Below are 18,937 nucleotides of genomic sequence, written 5' to 3' on the forward strand. Positions count from 1 at the left end.
AGTTCTCACCAATCTCTGAGACAATAAGGGACCTGCATTGGCTCAAGATCCGGAACAGGATCAAGTTTAAAGCGCTGTGCATAGTCTATAAAGCATTGAATTGGACTGTATAAAAGGGATGTTTGGATGCATGAGTGGATCTATTTGGTACCTTTTTTGTAGTATCACTGCGTGTCCTTGGTTTTGACTGTTTTTACATGTTTTTGATTATGTAAATTCTTTCTAAATGTTTTTTACTGCTTAAATGGAATTATCTATCTAAAAATCATGTTAATATTTATATTTATATGCAAAAAATGAAAATTAAAAACTTTTTTGAATAAATTTATTCTCGTTGTGGTGAGTGGGTTAAACTGCTGATGTGAGTTGAACTTTGTTATCTAAGGGAACACCCCTTCATGTTTTTTCCTCTTATAAAGCATTGCACAACTATGGTCCGCACTTCCTGAAATCCCAACTCAGGTTCCATTCTTCCACAAGATCGCTCCGATCCAACAACCTTAAACTCCTGCAGATTCTGCGAACTAAAACAGTCAACTGGGGCGATAGACGCTTCCTAGTGGCAGCTCCCAGATTATGGAACTCCCTACCAGCATCTATCAAAGATAGCCCGTCCTTGATGCAATTCCGCAGAAAAATAAAGACCTGGCTGTTTGATCAAGAATAGTTACTGGCTCAGCCTTTGAGAATACATGCCCAGTTTCTAGCGTCGAGACGCCTACGGGCAATTGTTTGCGCTGTACAAATTACAAAAATAAATAAATAAATAAATGTGTGCAGTCTGTGTGGGCCAGGCCTTTTCAGGTTACCTCTTGTCCATGTATCTGAGCACAGATCTCTTCCATTGCTTTCATGCTCTGTGAAAACGAAGATTCGTAGACTACCTGCGTGTTATTAAAGCTTTGGTGCTCAATTGTTACCGCTCTCACATTTTGAATCAAGCGATTTATGACTCAAAGTAAAGTCGCAACATCGTTTATTCTCCTTGGCTTAACCTGGGCACCCTGCCACCTTGTGCATCCTTATATTCCTGACCTACATCCGGTTCGAACTTTAGTTTGGAATAGGGTAGGGGATGGGGGGTTGAGAGGTCATGCACTTCCTGATGTAATTTATATATTATCTGCAAGTCACTTGCTCCAATCCAAGTGTCTGATTAGTCATTTATTGCCTTTCATTTTATAGCATGTAACACCGTGGCATGGGCTTCAAAGAACTTTGAATAGTAACATTAGTTATTACCTATCGACATTGGTACCCTTTTTACTGACCTTGGTAAGATGAGAGGTGGTGATGTGAGTCTAGCTTGGTTTTTTGAAGGGCTGTTCTACCCCCGACCCCCATCCTCTTTCGTTACATCCAAGGAAGCTTTCCCCTGCTTCAATGTGGTAGATTAGTGAGCTGTTTTATCTGTGTGCCACAAGTTGCAGTTTAAGCTGGATAGCCTTTCATCTTTTAGCTGTCGAGAGATTGTGTACCATTCATTCGGTAATAGTGTTTTTCATCAAACGTTTTCTAAGACAATTCATCCTGTGATAACTGATATGAATGTTCAATAATATCAAGGCTCATGTGAACATAGCAGACAGGCAGCCCCTCTTTTTAGGTCGAGCTTGGGCAGCGCATACGGTGCTCTGGGAGGCATGTTGTATTCAAGTATGGACCTGAAGCTCCGCCCACTCTCAGTCCATATTTTTATTTGGCATGTGTCATTGTCCACTGTGAACTGTGACTTTTCATTGGTCAATAGGCTTAGTAGTTCCTCCTTAGTACCGCTTTGTCTTATTTTGTAACCTTATACCCTGGACTAGGATTAGTGTTCATCTAACCAGGCATGTTACATTGCTGGAATCTATGTAATTTAATTCAATTCCTCAGCAGACGCCCCCTGAAACTGTCAGTCTAGGCGTGTGACCTCAAACAAGCCAAGGTTCCTGGGATGATGCACGGTCCCGTTACCAGTTTGTACGATTGATGTGACAATCGACAAAGAACTACTGTCCTTTCCAGCTGGTACGAGAGGCTTTGGCTGGATAAGGTTTCCACTATGAGAGTGTCCAATATTGGTGCAACGACCCCGTGGTGAGCCCTGATGAAGCTGCCAATAAGTGTGTAGGGCAGTGAAACATGTTGGCTGTGGGTATTGGTATGCGAGGCTAAGCTACCAACCTTTTTAATTCACCTTACACACCACAACTAATAATAAAATTGTAATTTTGGTGTGTAGGTTGATTTTAGATTCTTTTTCTTGCCTTCACATCGAGGAGTGTATCCTTGGGTGGTGTTTGTCTTGCACCTGTTTATATGCACACAACACATTTGGTTTTTGCGTTGGGACACGTTTTCTTTGAGGAGGTGTGGCAACCGATGATGAGAAAGGGGCAAGAATTTGGCACTTACATGCCTAAAGGCCCCGAAGGTGTTCTCCCGTGAGGTGCCTACCTCCTCATCATACATTTTTTCTATGTTTATTTCACTAGTAGTGTGGATGATGCGCTGTTTCAGCAGAGCAGTTGCTAGTGGACTCTGTTGAGTTGACAAATACCTTGGGATGATCTCCCTTAGTTTTTACGTTTAAAGAAACAATGCTTTGTTTTTGGACAAGTTGGCTTGTTTGAGGTCACACGCCTAGACTGATAGTTTCAGGGGGCGTCTGCTGAGGAATTGAATTAAATTACATAGATTCCAGCAATGTAACATGCCTGATTAGATGAACACTAATCCTAGTCCAGGGTATAGGGATTTTTTGTATTGATACTTAGTGAGTGGAGGGCTGTCCCTATACATACCCTTATTTCCCTCTTGGCTCCTTTTTGTATTGTATTATTTTGTAACCTCCCATAAGGACACCCCTGTTACGTTTGTTGTTACATGGTAGGCTTTAATTATAGCCTCCACGCACTATTTTCTTAAACCGCTTTGTCCACGCTCTGTCATATCTCTCCTTCCGCTTAAAAAGAAAATCTTAATAGCACGGGCCCCAAACGCATTTGCAATGCTAAAGGTTTTGAATTTGCGAGAGTTTGAGCTATTGGCATTGGAAATGAGAGTGCCTTTTATTTATCTGTTTTAAAAATAATACATGAATAAAAGGCTTTGGGCCATATGTATCAAGATACCCATTTGCGATTCTCAAATAGCGATCATTGCCAATTTACTAGTGTTCTCCCATTGCTCACGTTTAGAGACCTGCTTATTTTGCCATAAGCATTCTACCAGAGTGTATGTTTTCCCAGCTGTTTGCCTAGTGTGCATCTCGCTCCCTGCCCCCTACACTACAAGTTCCACGTCCTCTGTAGGCTGGTCTCTAACCCAATGATTCTCCTCACCACCCACTCCCTCTGTTGCTTACCCTACCTTCTTCCTTATTTTCTCTTACCTTTTGCTAGTCCTTCCTTTCCTCCGCATGTCCCTGTTGCATGCTCGCCCATGCGCTTTTCCCCTGTCCCTGCTCTCCTTCTCTTGATCATTTCTTAGCCTCCCAAACTCCCACCCTCTGTGCTGCCTCCGACCCACTCCTGCAATACTACACCCCTGCCCCTCTGCTTTGCTGCTTTCTCCCCACACTAGCACTCTGTTGATCACCCCACCGACACTTCAATGGGAAAAAAAACTCCAGTCATTTTGTATTTATGTATGCATTTCTAAATCGTGCAAACTTTATCCAGAGGTGTCAGAGAGTTTTACAATAAAGCAAAGTGAAAGTTACAGATTGAAAAGTTACAGATACATTCAAAATTACAAAATCTCAAAAGGTGGCGCAATGAGGGTTATACAAGTATAGAATAAATATTTACAAAATTGAACTCTCATGAGTGATAAGTGGAAATCTGGGTCATGACCTGGGATGAGGAGAGTTATTCATAGAAAGTTCTTTAGAACAGAAGAGGTTTAAGATATGTTTTGAAAATCCCAAAATAGGCGCTGGTCTGAAGGCTTGGAGGTTGCGAATTCCAAATTCTAGTTGTATTACCTGAGAAGGATTGCGCTATAAATCTTTCCCTTTGAAAGTTGAAGGTTCGAGCAGTACATTTTTGACATGCAAGATGGTCTGAAGCTGCTCGATATTTTCAGTTTGTTGGCCAGGTAGCAAGGGGCGGAAGTGTGAATCTCTTCATGGATGATGCAGGCAGTCTTACAATTTGACCTAGCTTCAATGGGAAGCCAAAAAAAAGAAATCAGAATGGGTGTATTATGATCATTATTTTTGGCACCATAGACAAAACGTGCCTCTGAATGGAGGATGGATTTTAGAGGGGATAGGTGGGTTTTGGGGAGGCCAGCAAGGAGAGAATTACAGTAGCCCAGTCTGGAGAGAACCAAATATTGGACCAGAGTTTTCAGGTTATGCTCTGGAATGAAACGCCGAGTCCCCCAGAGAAGGTGGCGTTGGTAGCGAGAATTTTTGACCATGGTGTTGGTTTGGGAATGTAATTAAAGTCTTTTGTCCAGGATGATACCTAGGGATTTGGCACTGTCACCAATGGTAGGTTTGTTGTTAAGGAAGTTCATATTATCCATCCATGATTGAACAGGAGGAGGAGAGTTTGAGATAAAGAGAATTATGAATTCAGTTTTGGAGGTATTCAGAATTAGATGATGAGATGTCATCCAATTATGGATCCAATTATGGATGGAGTTGAGGGTCATGTCAAGGATTGAAATGTCATGTGCAGAGGACTCCTTTAGGTAGAATTGGGTGTCATCAACATAGAGGTGATAATGGATTACGGACTTTTCTAGAAGGGTTCCCAGTAGTTCATGTAAAGATTGAAAAGGGTGGGCACAAGCATTGCGCCTTGAGGGACGCCTTGATACACAGTCTTTGATGTAGAGAGACAGTTTGCTATTTCAATCCTCTGAGATCTGCCACAGACTTATGATTATTTGAGCACAGTACCTTCAAAAACATTATTTGTTTTAATGTGTTCAGAAGAGTGGTATGGTTAACTGTGTTAACCCCTTGCATGCTTGTGACGGAACCGTTCCGTCACAAGCCTCGGGTGAGCTGTGCTTGTGACGGAACGGTTCCGTCACGGCCCGCTTGCCGCGCCTGCGCGGCACGAATTCCGCGCCTGCGCTGACGAATTATTGGGTGGGCGGGTTTGTGACGGAACCGTTCCGTCACAAGCACAGCTCACCCGCGAGCCGTGACGGAGCGGTTCCGTCACAAGCACGGGACCGCCGCGCGGCCGCCCCACCCCCTTAGCGCTGCGGCAGAATAGCCGCCGCAGCGAAGGGGTTAAAGGCACCAGATAGGTCCAGAAGGATCAGGGACAGGCTTGCCCAAGCCGAGTACTTGCAGGGCATCATTAATAACTTGTAGCAGGGCTGTTTCAGTGCTGCAGCCTTAATTGAAGCTGTATTGAAATTTATAAAGAAGGTTGTTTTCCTTGATATGTTGGGGGAGTTGCTCCATTACACATCTTTCAGTGATTTTAGCAAGGAATGTGATGGGGTGGAAATTTTTAAGGTCATTCACATCAGTAGAGGATTTCTTTAGAAGTAGAGAAACCTGACTGTTTTGAGGGCAACAGGAAATGAGCCTTGGCTGAGGAAGAGTTTAACCAGACTAGTCCAGTAGGGGAGCATGTAGGTGTGGAAGTCAATTGCAATGTCACTAGGGATGGGGTCAATAGAATGGGTTGAAGGTTTTGTTTTTAGTATGCTCTTGAGGAGGGCATCCTCGGTGATGAAATCAAAGTTGTGCCAAGCGACTTTGGATTTGCAGTTCTTAAGGGCGTAGGATGGGTGACATGGCCAACGAGTGATTTCACTTTTTTCTCAAAGAATTGTGCAAATTGTACTGCTTTCTTGGGAGAGTCATCAAATGTGATGGTTGAGAAAGAGATGCTGGTAGTTTTGATTAGGTCAAATAGCTATTTAGGTCTCTTCTTGACGGAGTCGAGGTCGATTCTGAAGTGATTCGCTTTTTCACTGAAGATGTGTTTGTGATAGCGTGATCTTACTTAACCGAGAAAAATGGTGGAATGGGATTGTCTCCATTGCTTCTCCAGGTCCCTCAGGTTCTTTCTTTCTTCATAGAGGGACTTCTTGAACCAAGATACAGAAGGTACGGAGCTTTTCTTTTTGTTTCGTAGTGGAGCAACATTGTGTATCACGACGTAGTCAAAACATTGACGTCAGAGTTGCGGTTGAATGCTGAAATTGCCTTCATAGCTGTGTTACAGAGTGTGGCAAGTTCGATGTTTTTGGTGTTCCGAAAACAGGTAGTAGCTCTTTTAGGTTGGCCATGGGTTACAGAATGAGATCGGTATATTGAGAAGGGGATGAGGAAGCATACAGGGTGTGCATGCCTACAAAATTATGCAATCACTGCATCATATCTCCTTTGTTTACTTTTGTTTCCTTTAGCCATGCTCTACAACAACGGAGAGCTAAGCCTTTTTAAAGGTGCAAACTATTGGGAGCCACAGCTTGTTGAATAGGGCTGCACATTATGACCTCACTGCTTTAAACAAATCAAACACTATTACAATGTATATTCAGTGATATATATATAGATTTCTGTCTTTTGTTGTGTGAGTGTTGCAGGGTGTCCCTTTTGTTCGTTCGTGAATTGGAATGGGCAGGTTTTACCCCTGCTGTGACTTCATATATGTCCTCTAGTCAGTCTGATTGCACTTCATTGCTCGACAATTAGGCCTTCAGAGGAGTACAGTGTGTTCACAGAAAAGAGCAGAGTTGCAGTGGTCATAGAAACTCACGAAAAAGGCAAACCAATGCTTTTAAAGTCTGTAATTGTCCTTTTAGATTAGTCTGTCCTAGAAACTTTCATCCTCAGCAAAGTCAGCCTAGTCCACAGAACCTGATGGAGGCTGGGGGAAGCTAAAACCCTTTCAGCCCAATAGGCGTTGCAATCAATCCATCAATCATTTGTAAAGCGCACTACATACCCACAAGGGTCTCAAGGCGCTGGGGGGGAGGGGTGCTACTGATTGAACAGCCAGGTCTTCAGTACCCTCCTGAAGGTCAGCAGGTCTTGGGTCTGTCGTAGGCTCAGTGGGAGGGTGTTCCATGTCTTGGCGACGAGGTGGGAGAAGGATCTCCCACCGGTGGTTGTTCTTCGGATGCGCGTCTGAGTGAGAGGTCGTCGTAGCGTAGCTGGCAGTTGGGGGATGTAGAAGGAGAGCCGTCTGTTGAGGTAGGCTGGGCTGGTCTTGTCGAGTGCTTTGTGTGCGTGGATGAGGAGCTTGAAGGATATCCTCTTGTTGACGGGGAGCCAGTGCAGGTTTCTCAGGTGGGGGGTGATGTGGCCGTGGCTTGGTACGTCGAGGATCAGTTGTGCCGAGATGTTTTGGATGCGTTGTAGTCGTTTGATGTGTAGAGGGCGTTTCCGTAGTCGAGTCTGCTGACGAGGGCCTGGGTGACTGTCTTTCTTGTATCTGTCGGGATCCATCTGTAGATCTTGCGGAGCATGCGGAGGGTGTTGAAGCAGGAGGAGGAGACGGCGTTGACTTGCTTGGTCATTGAGAGCGTTGAGTCGAGGATGATTCCCAGGTTGTGTGCGTGGTCGATGGGTGTCGGGGCTGCCCCCAGTGCCGTCGGCCACCAGGAGTCGTCCCAGGCTGAAGGGTTGGAGCTGAGGATGAGGACCTCCGTCTTGCCAGAGTTCAGCTTCAGACGGCTGGTCTTCATCCAGTCGGCGACAGCCTTCATTCATTCGTGGAGGTTGGCTTTGGCGGTGATGGGGTCCTTGGTGAGGGAGAGGATCAGCTGAGTGTTGTCGGCATAGGAGATTATGTTGAGGTCGTGCTGTCAGGCAGCGTGTGTGAGCAGGGCCATGTAAATGTTGAACAGCGCCGGGCTGAGGGGTGATCCCTGGGGTAAGCCGCAGATGATCTCTGAGGCTTTGGAACGGAATGGGGGGAGGCGGACGCTCTTGGTCCTGCTGGAGACGAAGGAGGTGGTCCAATCCAGAGCCTTGTCTCGGATCCCTGCGGCGTGGAGGCGTGCGCGTAGTGTGCGGTGGCAGACGGTGTCAAAGGCGGCAGAGATGTCTAGGAGGATGAGTGCTGAGGTCTCACCGTTGTTCAGCAGGGTCCTGATGTCATCGGTGGCAGCGATGAGGGCAGTCTCGGTGCTGTGGTTACTGCGGAACCTTGACTGGGAAGGGTCCAGGATTCTGTTTTCTTCGAGGTATCGGGTTAGCTGTCTGTTGACGGTTTTCTCGATGACCTTGGCCGGGAAGGGGAGCAGAGAGATGGTCCGGAAGCTCTTGAGGTCTCTTGGGTCTGCCTTAGGTTTTTTGAGTAGTGTATTGATCTAGGCGTGGATCCATATTTCTGGAAAGATCGCGGTCTCGAGGGAGAGGTTGATGACGTTGCGCAGGTGGGGTGAGATGGAGCTGCTTGCTCTGTTGAAGACATGGTGCGGGAATGGGTCTGATGAAGAGCCGGAGTGGACTGTGCGCATGGTCTTGATGGTGTCATTGACGCTCACGCTGGCCCAGGTTAGCAGGGGGTCGTGGTGGATGGTGTGCGGAGGATCTGTTGTGTTGCTGTCTGTTGGGGCTGTTTGGGTGTTGAAGCTGTCGTGGATATCTGCTTTTGTGCGGTGGAAGAAGGTGGCGAGGGAGTCGCACAGGGCTTGCGACGGCGGGATGTCATTGGTGTTGGAGCTGGGGTTGGAGATTTCCTTCACGATGTTGAAGAGCTCCTTGCCATTGTGTGCTTTCTTGTCGAGGCGGTCTTTGAAGGAGGTCCTCTTGGCCGCCCTGATGAGATGGTGGTGGTTGTGGATGGCGTCCTTGTGTGCTGCGTGGCTGTCCAGAGTTTGTTCAATTTGCAATTCCTTCTCTAGTTTCCGGCAGGCTTGCTTTGAGGAAAGGAGTTCTGGGGTGAACCAGCTGGGCCTCTTGCTGGTGTTTCTGTGGGAGGGGTTTCTTCAGCAGGGCGAGGGTGTTGGCGCAGTCCTCGATCCAGCGTCTGAGGCTGTGGTCAGCGTCGTCGGTGTTGGAGGGTTCGGTGGGTGGGCTGAGAGCGAGGTTTGCTTGTAGTTGGTTTTCTGCAATTTCTTTCCAGCAGCAGCGGAGGATCTGATGGGTTCGGTGGTGTGTGATGGGTTTCTGGAATGCAAAGTGGATGCAGCGGTCGTCTTTCCAGAGGAGTTCGGTGGTGTGCCTGACGGAGACGTGCGGGCTTAAGAAGAATGGTCGAGCGTGTGGCCGCGGAGTGGGTGGGCGTTGTGACTAGTTGCTTCAGTCCGAGGTTGGTGAGGTTATCGATCAGGGTTGTGGAGTTGTTGTCGTTGTTGTTGTCAAGGTGAAAGTTCAGGTCTCCGAGGAGGATGTAGTCGGTGGAGATCAGGGAGTGCGTGCTGATCAAGTCGGCGATGGAGTCGCTGAACTGGGGCAGGGTCCGGGGGGGGGGGCGGTAGATGAGTGTGCCTCTGAGGGTGGAGTTATGGTCTGTGTGAATCTGGAAGTGCGTGTGTTCGGCGGTGCTGAGCGTGTCGTCGGTGCTAGTCTACACCCTGATGCTGTTTTTATGGACGATGGCAATTCTTCCTCCGACTCCATTGGTGCGGTCTCTGCGGGTGATCTTAAAGCCGTCTGGGATGGCTATGGCGATGCCAGGTGGGGAGGAGTTGTTGAAATAGGTCTCTGTCAGTAAGGCGATGTCCGGGGATGTTGTGTCGAGCAGGTCCCAGAGCTCGACTGCATGCTTGCGTGCGGAGCGGGTGTTCAGTATTATGCATCAGAGGTGGTTGGTGTCTTTCTTAGTGGGTGGTTCGTTGGCTCTGAGGCTTGTGTAGCTGCAGTTCTGGCAGGTGAAGGAGCCGTGTGTGCGTTTCGGGCGGTCTTGAAGCAGGTGTGGCTCTGTCCGGAGTTGAGAGCGTGCAGAGTGCTGGTGTCGTAGTGGCTGCGGTCGTCGGTGCGGGAGCCAGGGGTTCTGACGCTGGGCATGGTTCAGGCGCGGACGGGCGCAGACGGGCTTGCCTGCTGCGCGGCTGCGCAGCATCCGGAATATATGGGGAGGTGGGAGGGAGGAGCAGTTAGGAGGCGCGAAGCAGGGCAGGGAATGGGCAGTAGGCAGTCAGGGGGGCGGGGACGCAGTGGCGAGGGCGATGAGGGACAACAAAGGTAATAGAAGGAAAAAGGGGCACAAAATCGAGGGAAAGATGAGTGGCACAGAAGGCAAAAGGGCACAGAAAACGAGTGGAACAGAAGGTAAAAGGGGCACAAAAATTAGTGAAAATCGAGTGGCACAGAAGGCAGACGGGCACTAAAAACGAGTGAAACAAAAGGCAAAAGGGGCACAAAAATACCGGAAAAACAAGTGGCTCAGTGGCAAAATACAGAAATACAGGGGCAGCTAAGAACAGAAGGCAAAACGGGCAGAGAGGCACGGGGGCAGCGAGGGAAACAGAGGGAAGAAAAAGTGGCACAGACCACGTACAGGCAGCGGAGGAAGACAGACAACAGCAGTCACAGACACAACAATGAAAATACAGGCAATACAATAAAAGCAATAAAGCTGAGGATGAACAAACCTACATACGACCTACCACTGGCCACCAGGGATGAGGCGATGGTGGTAGCCTGCGGGTGGTGGAGGGCCTCGAACTACCTTAGCAGCGGCAGCTGGGGCAGGGAGGCACAGGTGGTGCTGTGCGGAGGGGGAGCGACTTCCCTGGTGGGGTCAAGGGTCGCTTTCCTCACCGCACAGTGGCCGGCCTATATGGGGTGGTGGGAGGGAGGAGCAGCTGGAAGGCGGGAGGCGGGGGCAGCGAATGGGCAGTGGGCTGTCGGGGGGGGGGCGTTAGGGGACGCAGCGGCGAGGGACAATGAAGGTAACAGAAGGAAAAAGGTGCACAAAATCGAGGGAAAAACAGGTGGAACAGAGGGCAGAAGGGCACAAAAAAAGAGTGCAACAGAGGGCAGAAGGGCATAAAAAAGAGTGGAACAGAAGGCAAAAGGGGCAGAAAAACGAGTGGCACAGAGGGCAGAAGGGCACAAAAGCGACTGGAACAGAAGGTAAAAGAGGCACAGAAACGAGGGAAAAACGAGTGGCACAAAGTGCAGAAGGGCACAAAAAAAGAGTGGAACAGAGGGCAGAAGGCACAAAAAAACGAGTGGAACAGAGGACAGAAAGGCACAAAAAACGAGTGGAACAGAAGGCAAAAGGGGCACAAAACGAGGGAAAAACGAGTGGCACAGAGGGCAGAAGGGCACAGAAAAACGAGTGGAACAGAGGGCAGAAGGGCACAAAAAACGAGTGGAACAGAAGGCAAAGGGGCACAAAAACGAGGGGAAAACTAGTGGCAGAGAGGGCAGAAGGGCACAAAAAACGAGTGGAATAAAAGGCAAAAGGGGCACAAAAACGAGGGGAAAACGAGTGGCACAGAAGGCAGACAGGCACAAAAAATGAGTGAAGCAAAAGGGGCACAAAAATGAGAGAAAAACGAGAAGGCAAAAAGGGCACAGAAATACCGGAAAACGAGTGGCGCAGAGGCAAAATACAGGGGCAGCTAAGAACAGAAGGGAGAACGGGTAGAGAGGCACCTAGACAACAAGGGGAACCGAAGGGAAAACTGGGCAGGGAGAGCATGGGGACAGCGAGGGGAACAGAAGGAAGAAAAAGGAGCACGGACCACGTACAGGCAGCGCAGGAAGACAGACAACAGCAGTCACAGACACAGCAATGAAAATACTGGAAATACAATAAAAGCAATAAAGCGGAGGATGAACAAACCTACCTACGACCTACCAGTGGCCACCAGGTGGTAGCCGGCGGGTGATGGAGGGCCTCGAACTTACTCAGCAGCAGCGGCTGGGGCAGGGAGGCAACCTACCTGGTGGGGTCAATCGTCGCTCAACTGCTTACTGGTAAACTGCAGGTCTTTTCCCACAGCTGACACCTAGCACCGTGTCATGAGGGTGACTTTTAGCCAGTCCCGACTTTTCATCTAGGTGTATTACAAATATTGTGAATTTTTAAACAACTAATACGTGTAATGTTGAATTTGTATAAGTCTCAGTAGGATACGTGCCATTGACTAGTTAGCCAGCTCTGACGGAAAGTCCCTATAATGATATGGGAGGCCCTTAGGCAGTTTAGTCTTTCTTAGAGTGATGCTTCTGAAATTCCAGTCACGACAAACAAAAATAGTGAATACATAGGAATTTGGCATATATAGTTCACCAGGCTTGTTTAATCACCTATGAGAAACCACTTTCCAGTCGGCATGATAGAGAGAGTACTGAAGAGAATAGACTTAGGATGCCTCACAGATTCTCACCTGCCGCAGTAAATGCTTAGTATTTGAGACACAGTGAGAGCTTCTCGGTTGTCCCTGCCAAATTCTGGGCTTGGCGTATACCAAGGTTTCCTGGTCTAGATTTCCTCTCATGTCTCTTTCTTCCTTCTCTCTATATGAATTGCTTTTGTTGCAGTTTTCCTGTCTTTCTCTTCATTCTTGCTACTTTTTTGCATTTCTCTCTTTCTAATGAGTAAGCCCCAATCAGAAAATGAATGTAGTCCTCCCTTTATTGTAGCACTGTGTCTTTACTTAACTTTGTAGCACCCTTTTATTTTTAAATATTTGACCATTAATCCCAATAATTTATGAATTACGAATCCAGTGGTGTTGGTGTGCCTAATGTACAACTTAAAGTTTGATTTATGTCAATGGGTTATTTATTGTGCCCCCAAGTAACTAAGTTGTTATTTAATTATCCCGAATGAGCCGTTGTATTTTGTAATGATATATTTTACCCAGATTCCTATGGATATCCGGTTGCTTCTGTAATACTGGTTTCGTTTTAAACCAGCAGAACTTTCTGGGCCGAGTTTATAATAATGAGAAAAGTGAGGCCACACGCCCCAGAATGCAAAAGGTTGTTGGCTCTAAAGCCACGACTGAATAAAGTTTGAAATTAACTGCTTCTGATTTCAATGTCTTGCTTATTTCAAAGTTAAAAATTGTTTTTTTTCCTTTATAAGAATTGTTTTTTTTTTTATTCTGTATTACAGGTAAAAGATTAACTATGTGTGGTTGTATTTGGAAGAGAATTCTTATGAAACGGTTCTTACGAAATTAAGTTGCATATTTCCACTATGAGCAGTTGTGGAAGTCGTTCCCTATTGAGGGCTATTGGACAAGTTCAGGTAGTCAGACCTTCACTGGACCACGGTGTCACAGGAATTTCTGCAAACTATTGCCTCAGGAGAAAACTACATTTGTTTCAAGCAGGCAACACATGGACGGAGCTCTCAAGAACCACTTCTTATACGCATTGGTCATTCGCTCGTTTTTTGCATGGAGATAGACCAGTGGGTAGTGCAGAAGACAGAAGTCCAGAAACTAACACAGAACAAGAAGACACAAGTGAAAAAAGTGAACAGTCAGAGCAGGCTCAGATTCCTGAAGCAGTGTCTGCTAATTCTGTAAATCCATTTCACCGCACAATTCCTAAACGACGACAGTTTGCTTTAAGGCAAGGTTTTGCAAGCTCCTGGGAAAAATATGCAAATATCGAGGAATGCAATAATCACCTCATGCAGGAAGAATCACAGCTACAAGATTTTACTGTAGCTCTACGAAAGTGCACTTCTCCCTCAGATGTGCTAGACCTTACAACCCAATATTCCCTATCTTGGAAGCAGCACAGCAACTGTCTGACTGCCATGTGGGATTCAACAAAGAAGATGTCTGAAGAGAAGAGACGCTATGAGCGCACATTGATGTTTGAGAACCCAGCTTTTGCACAGTTGTGTCTGCGTGTCTCACAAGAAGCCTGCAGGATGACCCCTGATGATTTGGTATACAGCTTACACGCGCTGCTTAAGTTAAAAGTGTCTCAGCGTGCAAGAGTGATTGAAACTCTTTTCAGGCATTGCCAGGTAAGAATCTTTGCCTATTGTTTTTAATTTTCCTTATTAATATGATGTTGCTCTACAAAAGTTACCTATTTCAAAACGTTCAGGTAGTTTCCTTGTGAGTTGTTTGTTTAGCAATGTAAATTCTACATACAATTTCATAATAAATATTGTTTATTTAAAAAAACAACTAAAAGTTATCAAAGGCTGTGTTGCAGTTCAAGAGTATTAGAGGAGAAACATTTTTGGGAGAAGCAATAGAAAAGAGTGGCAGGGAAGAGCAATCTGAAGCCAGACAATAAATTACGGGGTTCTGGCCATGGAAAGCAAATGGAAGATTGCTAAGTGGTAAAGCTGCAATCACTAAAACCGAGTTGTGGTTGTAGAGATGGGAATGGCCTGACAGAAAAGTCGAAGATTAAGGTTGGACTCTGAAAGGAAGCACTTGTTTTCTTTGGGGATGTTTGGATATCTTTTTATCCCAAATGTTAGGTTCTGGTCATATTCACTGAATGACAGAAATGTCTCTCGAAATCTGGAAGAGATCAAACAAGACCAAATTTAGATCTGGTTGAGTTTCTCAAGAAAAACGGCGATTTAACATGACCAATTCCCCCAGAGAGCATGCAAAGGACTCTTAGTTTTCTGACTCGGCTGTAATTTCTTTCAAGGCATAGGTAATCATTGTATTGATGAGGTTGGTCTGATGAGATCCTAATTTGTCGTTGATTTCAAGAGAATTAGTTAGTTGCTGTTTAAGATGCATAACTAAGCTCTTTCGACTAAGACCTAGTAGAATGCAGTCAGCCTACCATTGACGGTCTGTCGAGCTCCTAGTGCGGGTGGGTAATAGTGCTTGTGGGGAAGACACCTATCTAAACTCACATATGCTAGTACTGTCCTACTCTGTTAGTTTTAATATCCTTCCTAAACTAAATCTGCTTCATCTGTTCAAGTAATGAAGTGTTTTCTGAGTCATTCAAAGCTCAAATGCAGAAATTGCTAAACATCAGTTAGGCATAAACTGGTAATAAAAATGCCATGGTTAAATGATTTATAAGGCAAATTACTTTTCTGAATCAGTTTAAATAGGAAAATAACTCAGACCATATTCATAAGACCTAGTTAATGAGAATCCATCTCACTGCATGGGTCTTATACCTTGTGCTCTGGGTATAATTAAATACCTTTCCGTATACCTAGTTCCCCTGTAAAAAATAGCATGACATGATCCATATTTGAAGAGCCCCTGAGTGTAATAAGCTAATGGCAGTGTTTATGAAGAGAAGGGGTCACATTACTCACTCCAGGCTTCGTCTTCGTGAATCATTGTACCCATCCACACTTCAATCCTTGTGATAAATAGCATATGAAAGTCTGTGCATCTGCTTTTTTGTTATTTATACACTGGGACCCTCTAACATAATGTTTACACCTTATACAATAGGAAATTCTGTATTTGCCTTCTTACTAACTTTGATGCCTGAATCATTTTCACTAATGTGTGTGGCACCATCCTTCAAAATTTATCTTTTAAGCATACACAATTTGGTGTTTGGTCAATGAGATGAATAGTTTTTATTTTTTTAAGAGTTTTTGTGGTGGTTGTTTGATTTTCCACAGGTGCCTTTTGTTGTGAGTAACTCCAAAACTGGTGAGCAAAATTCCACCTAATTTGTCAGGTTTTATCTTTCCAGCATTCTGTGCCGTTTTTGGTTTGGTGAGATTTTGTCTCGCTGTTTCAGAGTTAAGTAAAAAATAAGTATGCAAGGGGTCATATTCATATACATGTTTGCAGACTATTCATCACAAAGGAGGAATAGTGGTAAGTGTGTATTCCTCAAGTTTGTACATGCACATTTTTACACATATATCATTTGAATGTTCTTGGACATTGGAAGTTGCACAAAATATTTTCAGATATATCCATCTAAAGCATTCTGTGTGGGCAAAACCCATGCTCTGACAAGACTGTCGCAAATTATGCAAGGTTTCAGACATACATCAATTAATACCAAACTGTAGGCCTATTTTGTGACACCCTGCTCTGGTTCTACTGAAATACCTATATTTGGAACAAACAAACATGAAAAACATGCATGACATAAACCATATGTGTAGATGCACAAAGTAATATGCCATTTCTTACTATTGTGTTTGATACAACATGACCCACTCAATACTTTACCTCTTTTGGCAATGTTCCCTCTACACACTTGAGAATAATAATAAGTAGGGTATTACGCTCTGCACATCTTCATATCTCTATCAACCCATCTGTGTCTCTCCTGTGCTGTGTGTGTGTGTGTGTGTGTGTGTATGTATACAAGTGTGTGTGTATATATAGGTGTATGTACTAATATTGTTGTATGTGTATATATACGTGTATGTGTGTATATATATATGTGTATATATGTATGTGTGTATGTGTATATATAATCTCAGAGATTGGGGTATTAGTGGAGGAGGGTAAGTGCTCCTCAAGTAATCATCACAATCCTTGTCAGGGTGAGCCACTAAAGTCACTAAATGAACCTGAGCTCAACCCTGTGCTATGGCACAGTGCAGACTTGCCTAAGTTAGAGGAGAGGTGTAATTTAGTAGTACCGGTACAAAAACCATAGTAACGTTGAAATGCAAAACAATAATAATCACAAATGAATGAGAAAAATTATAGTTAACAAAATTACGCTAACATGGCATAAATCCAATAAGAGCAACTTAAATATGAATGTTTAAACTTTTAAGTAGAAATAGCAACAAGAAGCATAGAGTGCCAACAGTGGTCACGGTAGAACTGGACCTAGCCACAATGTGATACTGACCACATTGGAGTGCAGATCAGATACACTAACTAAGTTCGTCCTGGTCAAAGATTTTACTTTCTGACTCTAAAGTCCAATCCATCAAAGGAGTACACATCTAAAGCTTCCAAGGACCTTCAGTGAGGCAAATCGTGCCCCAATTGGGTAGCAGACAGAGGCAAACAAGAGAGTCCAGTTCAAGTCCAGTAGCGCCTGGTTATCTGGGTAGGTCCACAAAACAGCCTCTAGTAGCTTGTTGTGTCACTGTAGCCTTAACTGGAGATCAGCATTATGATCCATGAAGTCCACTTCTGAGTCCCGTTTACCCAAAAATGAGCAGGTCTAGTCCTCCGGGGTATCTTAGGTTGCAGACAACAGGTCCAAACTCAGATTGAGGAGTGCTCTGAAATGGGAGACCTCAAGATGCCACGTTTATGTCTGGCACAAGCTAAAGGGTGGGAATAACCCCTGAGGGTGCCCTAACCAATGAGGTAAAGGTTCCGGGGCTAACCCTTCCCACTATGGAAATTTTTTTAAATGCCCAAAGTTTGTGAGTACATCAAAATTGGGCTCTCAGGGCTGGGGGTGTGTTTGTAGTGTACTATAGTAATCCCAGTGTCATTCCACATTCAACACCAAAAATCCAGTTTGATGTAATGCCTGTACCCTCACCGTCTTCCGATACCTAAGTCTGCTATAATTAAGCTTAGGTTTCAGAATGTAGACTGTGGATGCACACACATTGTTTTGGAATTCTGTTTACCTCCTTTGAAGTGCGCCCTAAATTTTATATGTAGACCAAGCAGACCTATCAAACAGGCTGTGATACTATAATGTCAAAAGAGGCCCTTATCACAGGGCTGGGATGACAAACATAACATAACTTGTGTATTTGTAAAGCGCACTTTCATCCCAGCAACAGGGCATCTTGGCGCTGAAATAACAGATGTATATTGTTACCCAACTCAATGGTACTCATTTTATCGACCTCAAATGGATGAAAGGCTGAGTGGACCCGCCTGGATTTGAACCTGTGACCATGAGGTCGAACACAGGCTCCTGCAGTGGATACATCAGTCCACTGAGCCACCAGACCCCTGACATTTGCCTGTGACGGGGATCGACTCTTTAAACTGTGCCCCAAGTGTCATATAAAAAGCCCCAGCAAACCTATCAAGCAGGCTGTGACATTCTAGAAGGACCTGACCCTTTAATGTAAAAAAAAGGATCCTCTCAAATCCATTGCATATTCTGTCACCTTAATAGGGGGTCATCTTTGCCTATTTAACCTATTGTTTAGCTTCACCTGATGCATGCCTGTTTGAATGCTAATTACAGTCTGGCCAAATTGAGAGAACAAAATGCAGAGTTAGCTCCCAGGGGCTTCAGGTAAGGCAAAAGTAAATTTTTAAAAGTTATGTTTTCATAATATTTATAACAAATGAGAATTCATCATAGAAATGGATTTTTAACTATTAAAAACACGTTTATTTTTTGTATCTAGTCCCATTACCAAAGTCCAGGATTAGTACTTAATATTGCATTCCAGTGTTTTCCTTTGGAACAGCCAAACCTACTACAGTGAAAACAGGTTGGAGTGCATTTTTGCTGTAAGGATGTTTAACAGTAAACTTTTACCTGTTATATTTTTAAATACACAGCATTCTATCTTTATAGGAACTAAGCCCTAGTTAGCTGAGACTTCTAAATATTTAAAAGGAAGGTTTAGTCCTGTCAAAAAGGATTCTTTTGACAGGTCGAATTTTTCGTTAAAACGTGCACAGCCAGGCTATTGGTGCCAGGCCTGCAGCCATGTTTACATTGTCACTGTAATGAATAAAACAATGGGTCCTGCAGTCCTCGTGTTAATGTACAGGCTTTGGGTGCACTTGATACCCTGTACTTATTGGTAAATTAAATATGCCAACCAGGACTATACTAGTGTTACCATGTTGAAAGGAGGAGCACAAGCACTTTACCACTAGTTAGCCAGGGAAAAGTAAGGATCACCAGAAAGGCAGAAAATGTAACTATATATATTACAACGAGGTAGTGGTCATTCTATAGTTATAGTTAGGGTTCCTAGGGATAGGAATTCCCTGGATTTTTTACCATTGATAAATGTGTGCCCCTTTTATGAATCTCCATGAAACTTTACAGACCTATTCCTCTTTCTGCATTGGCAGAGTGTGCAAAGTTTAACAGAGATTTATCAAGGTGGTGCTATGAAAAAAGGGCGGTGGTCCCAAAATGTGTTTGCACACCAATGCATTTGCCATAGACTTTGTA

The 18,937-nt window shown here is 44.9% G+C and overlaps 1 protein-coding gene across 2 annotated transcripts in view; it reads left to right on the top strand.

The window, feature by feature from the left end:
- Nucleotides 1-18,937, top strand: part of FASTKD2 (FAST kinase domains 2) — a 262,282-nt gene that overhangs the window by 53,307 nt on the left and 190,038 nt on the right. For both annotated transcript variants that reach the window (XM_086955324.1, XM_086955323.1), the window contains exon 2: nt 12,999-13,868. In XM_086955324.1, coding sequence (XP_086811450.1) covers nt 13,083-13,868 — 786 coding nt within the window. In that variant the 5' untranslated portion in view covers nt 12,999-13,082. The remainder of the gene's footprint in view (nt 1-12,998; nt 13,869-18,937) is intronic.

This window comes from Lissotriton vulgaris, chromosome 2_1 (genome assembly GCF_964263255.1).
Source record: "Lissotriton vulgaris chromosome 2_1, aLisVul1.2, whole genome shotgun sequence".
NCBI classification, from domain to species: domain Eukaryota; kingdom Metazoa; phylum Chordata; class Amphibia; order Caudata; family Salamandridae; genus Lissotriton; species Lissotriton vulgaris.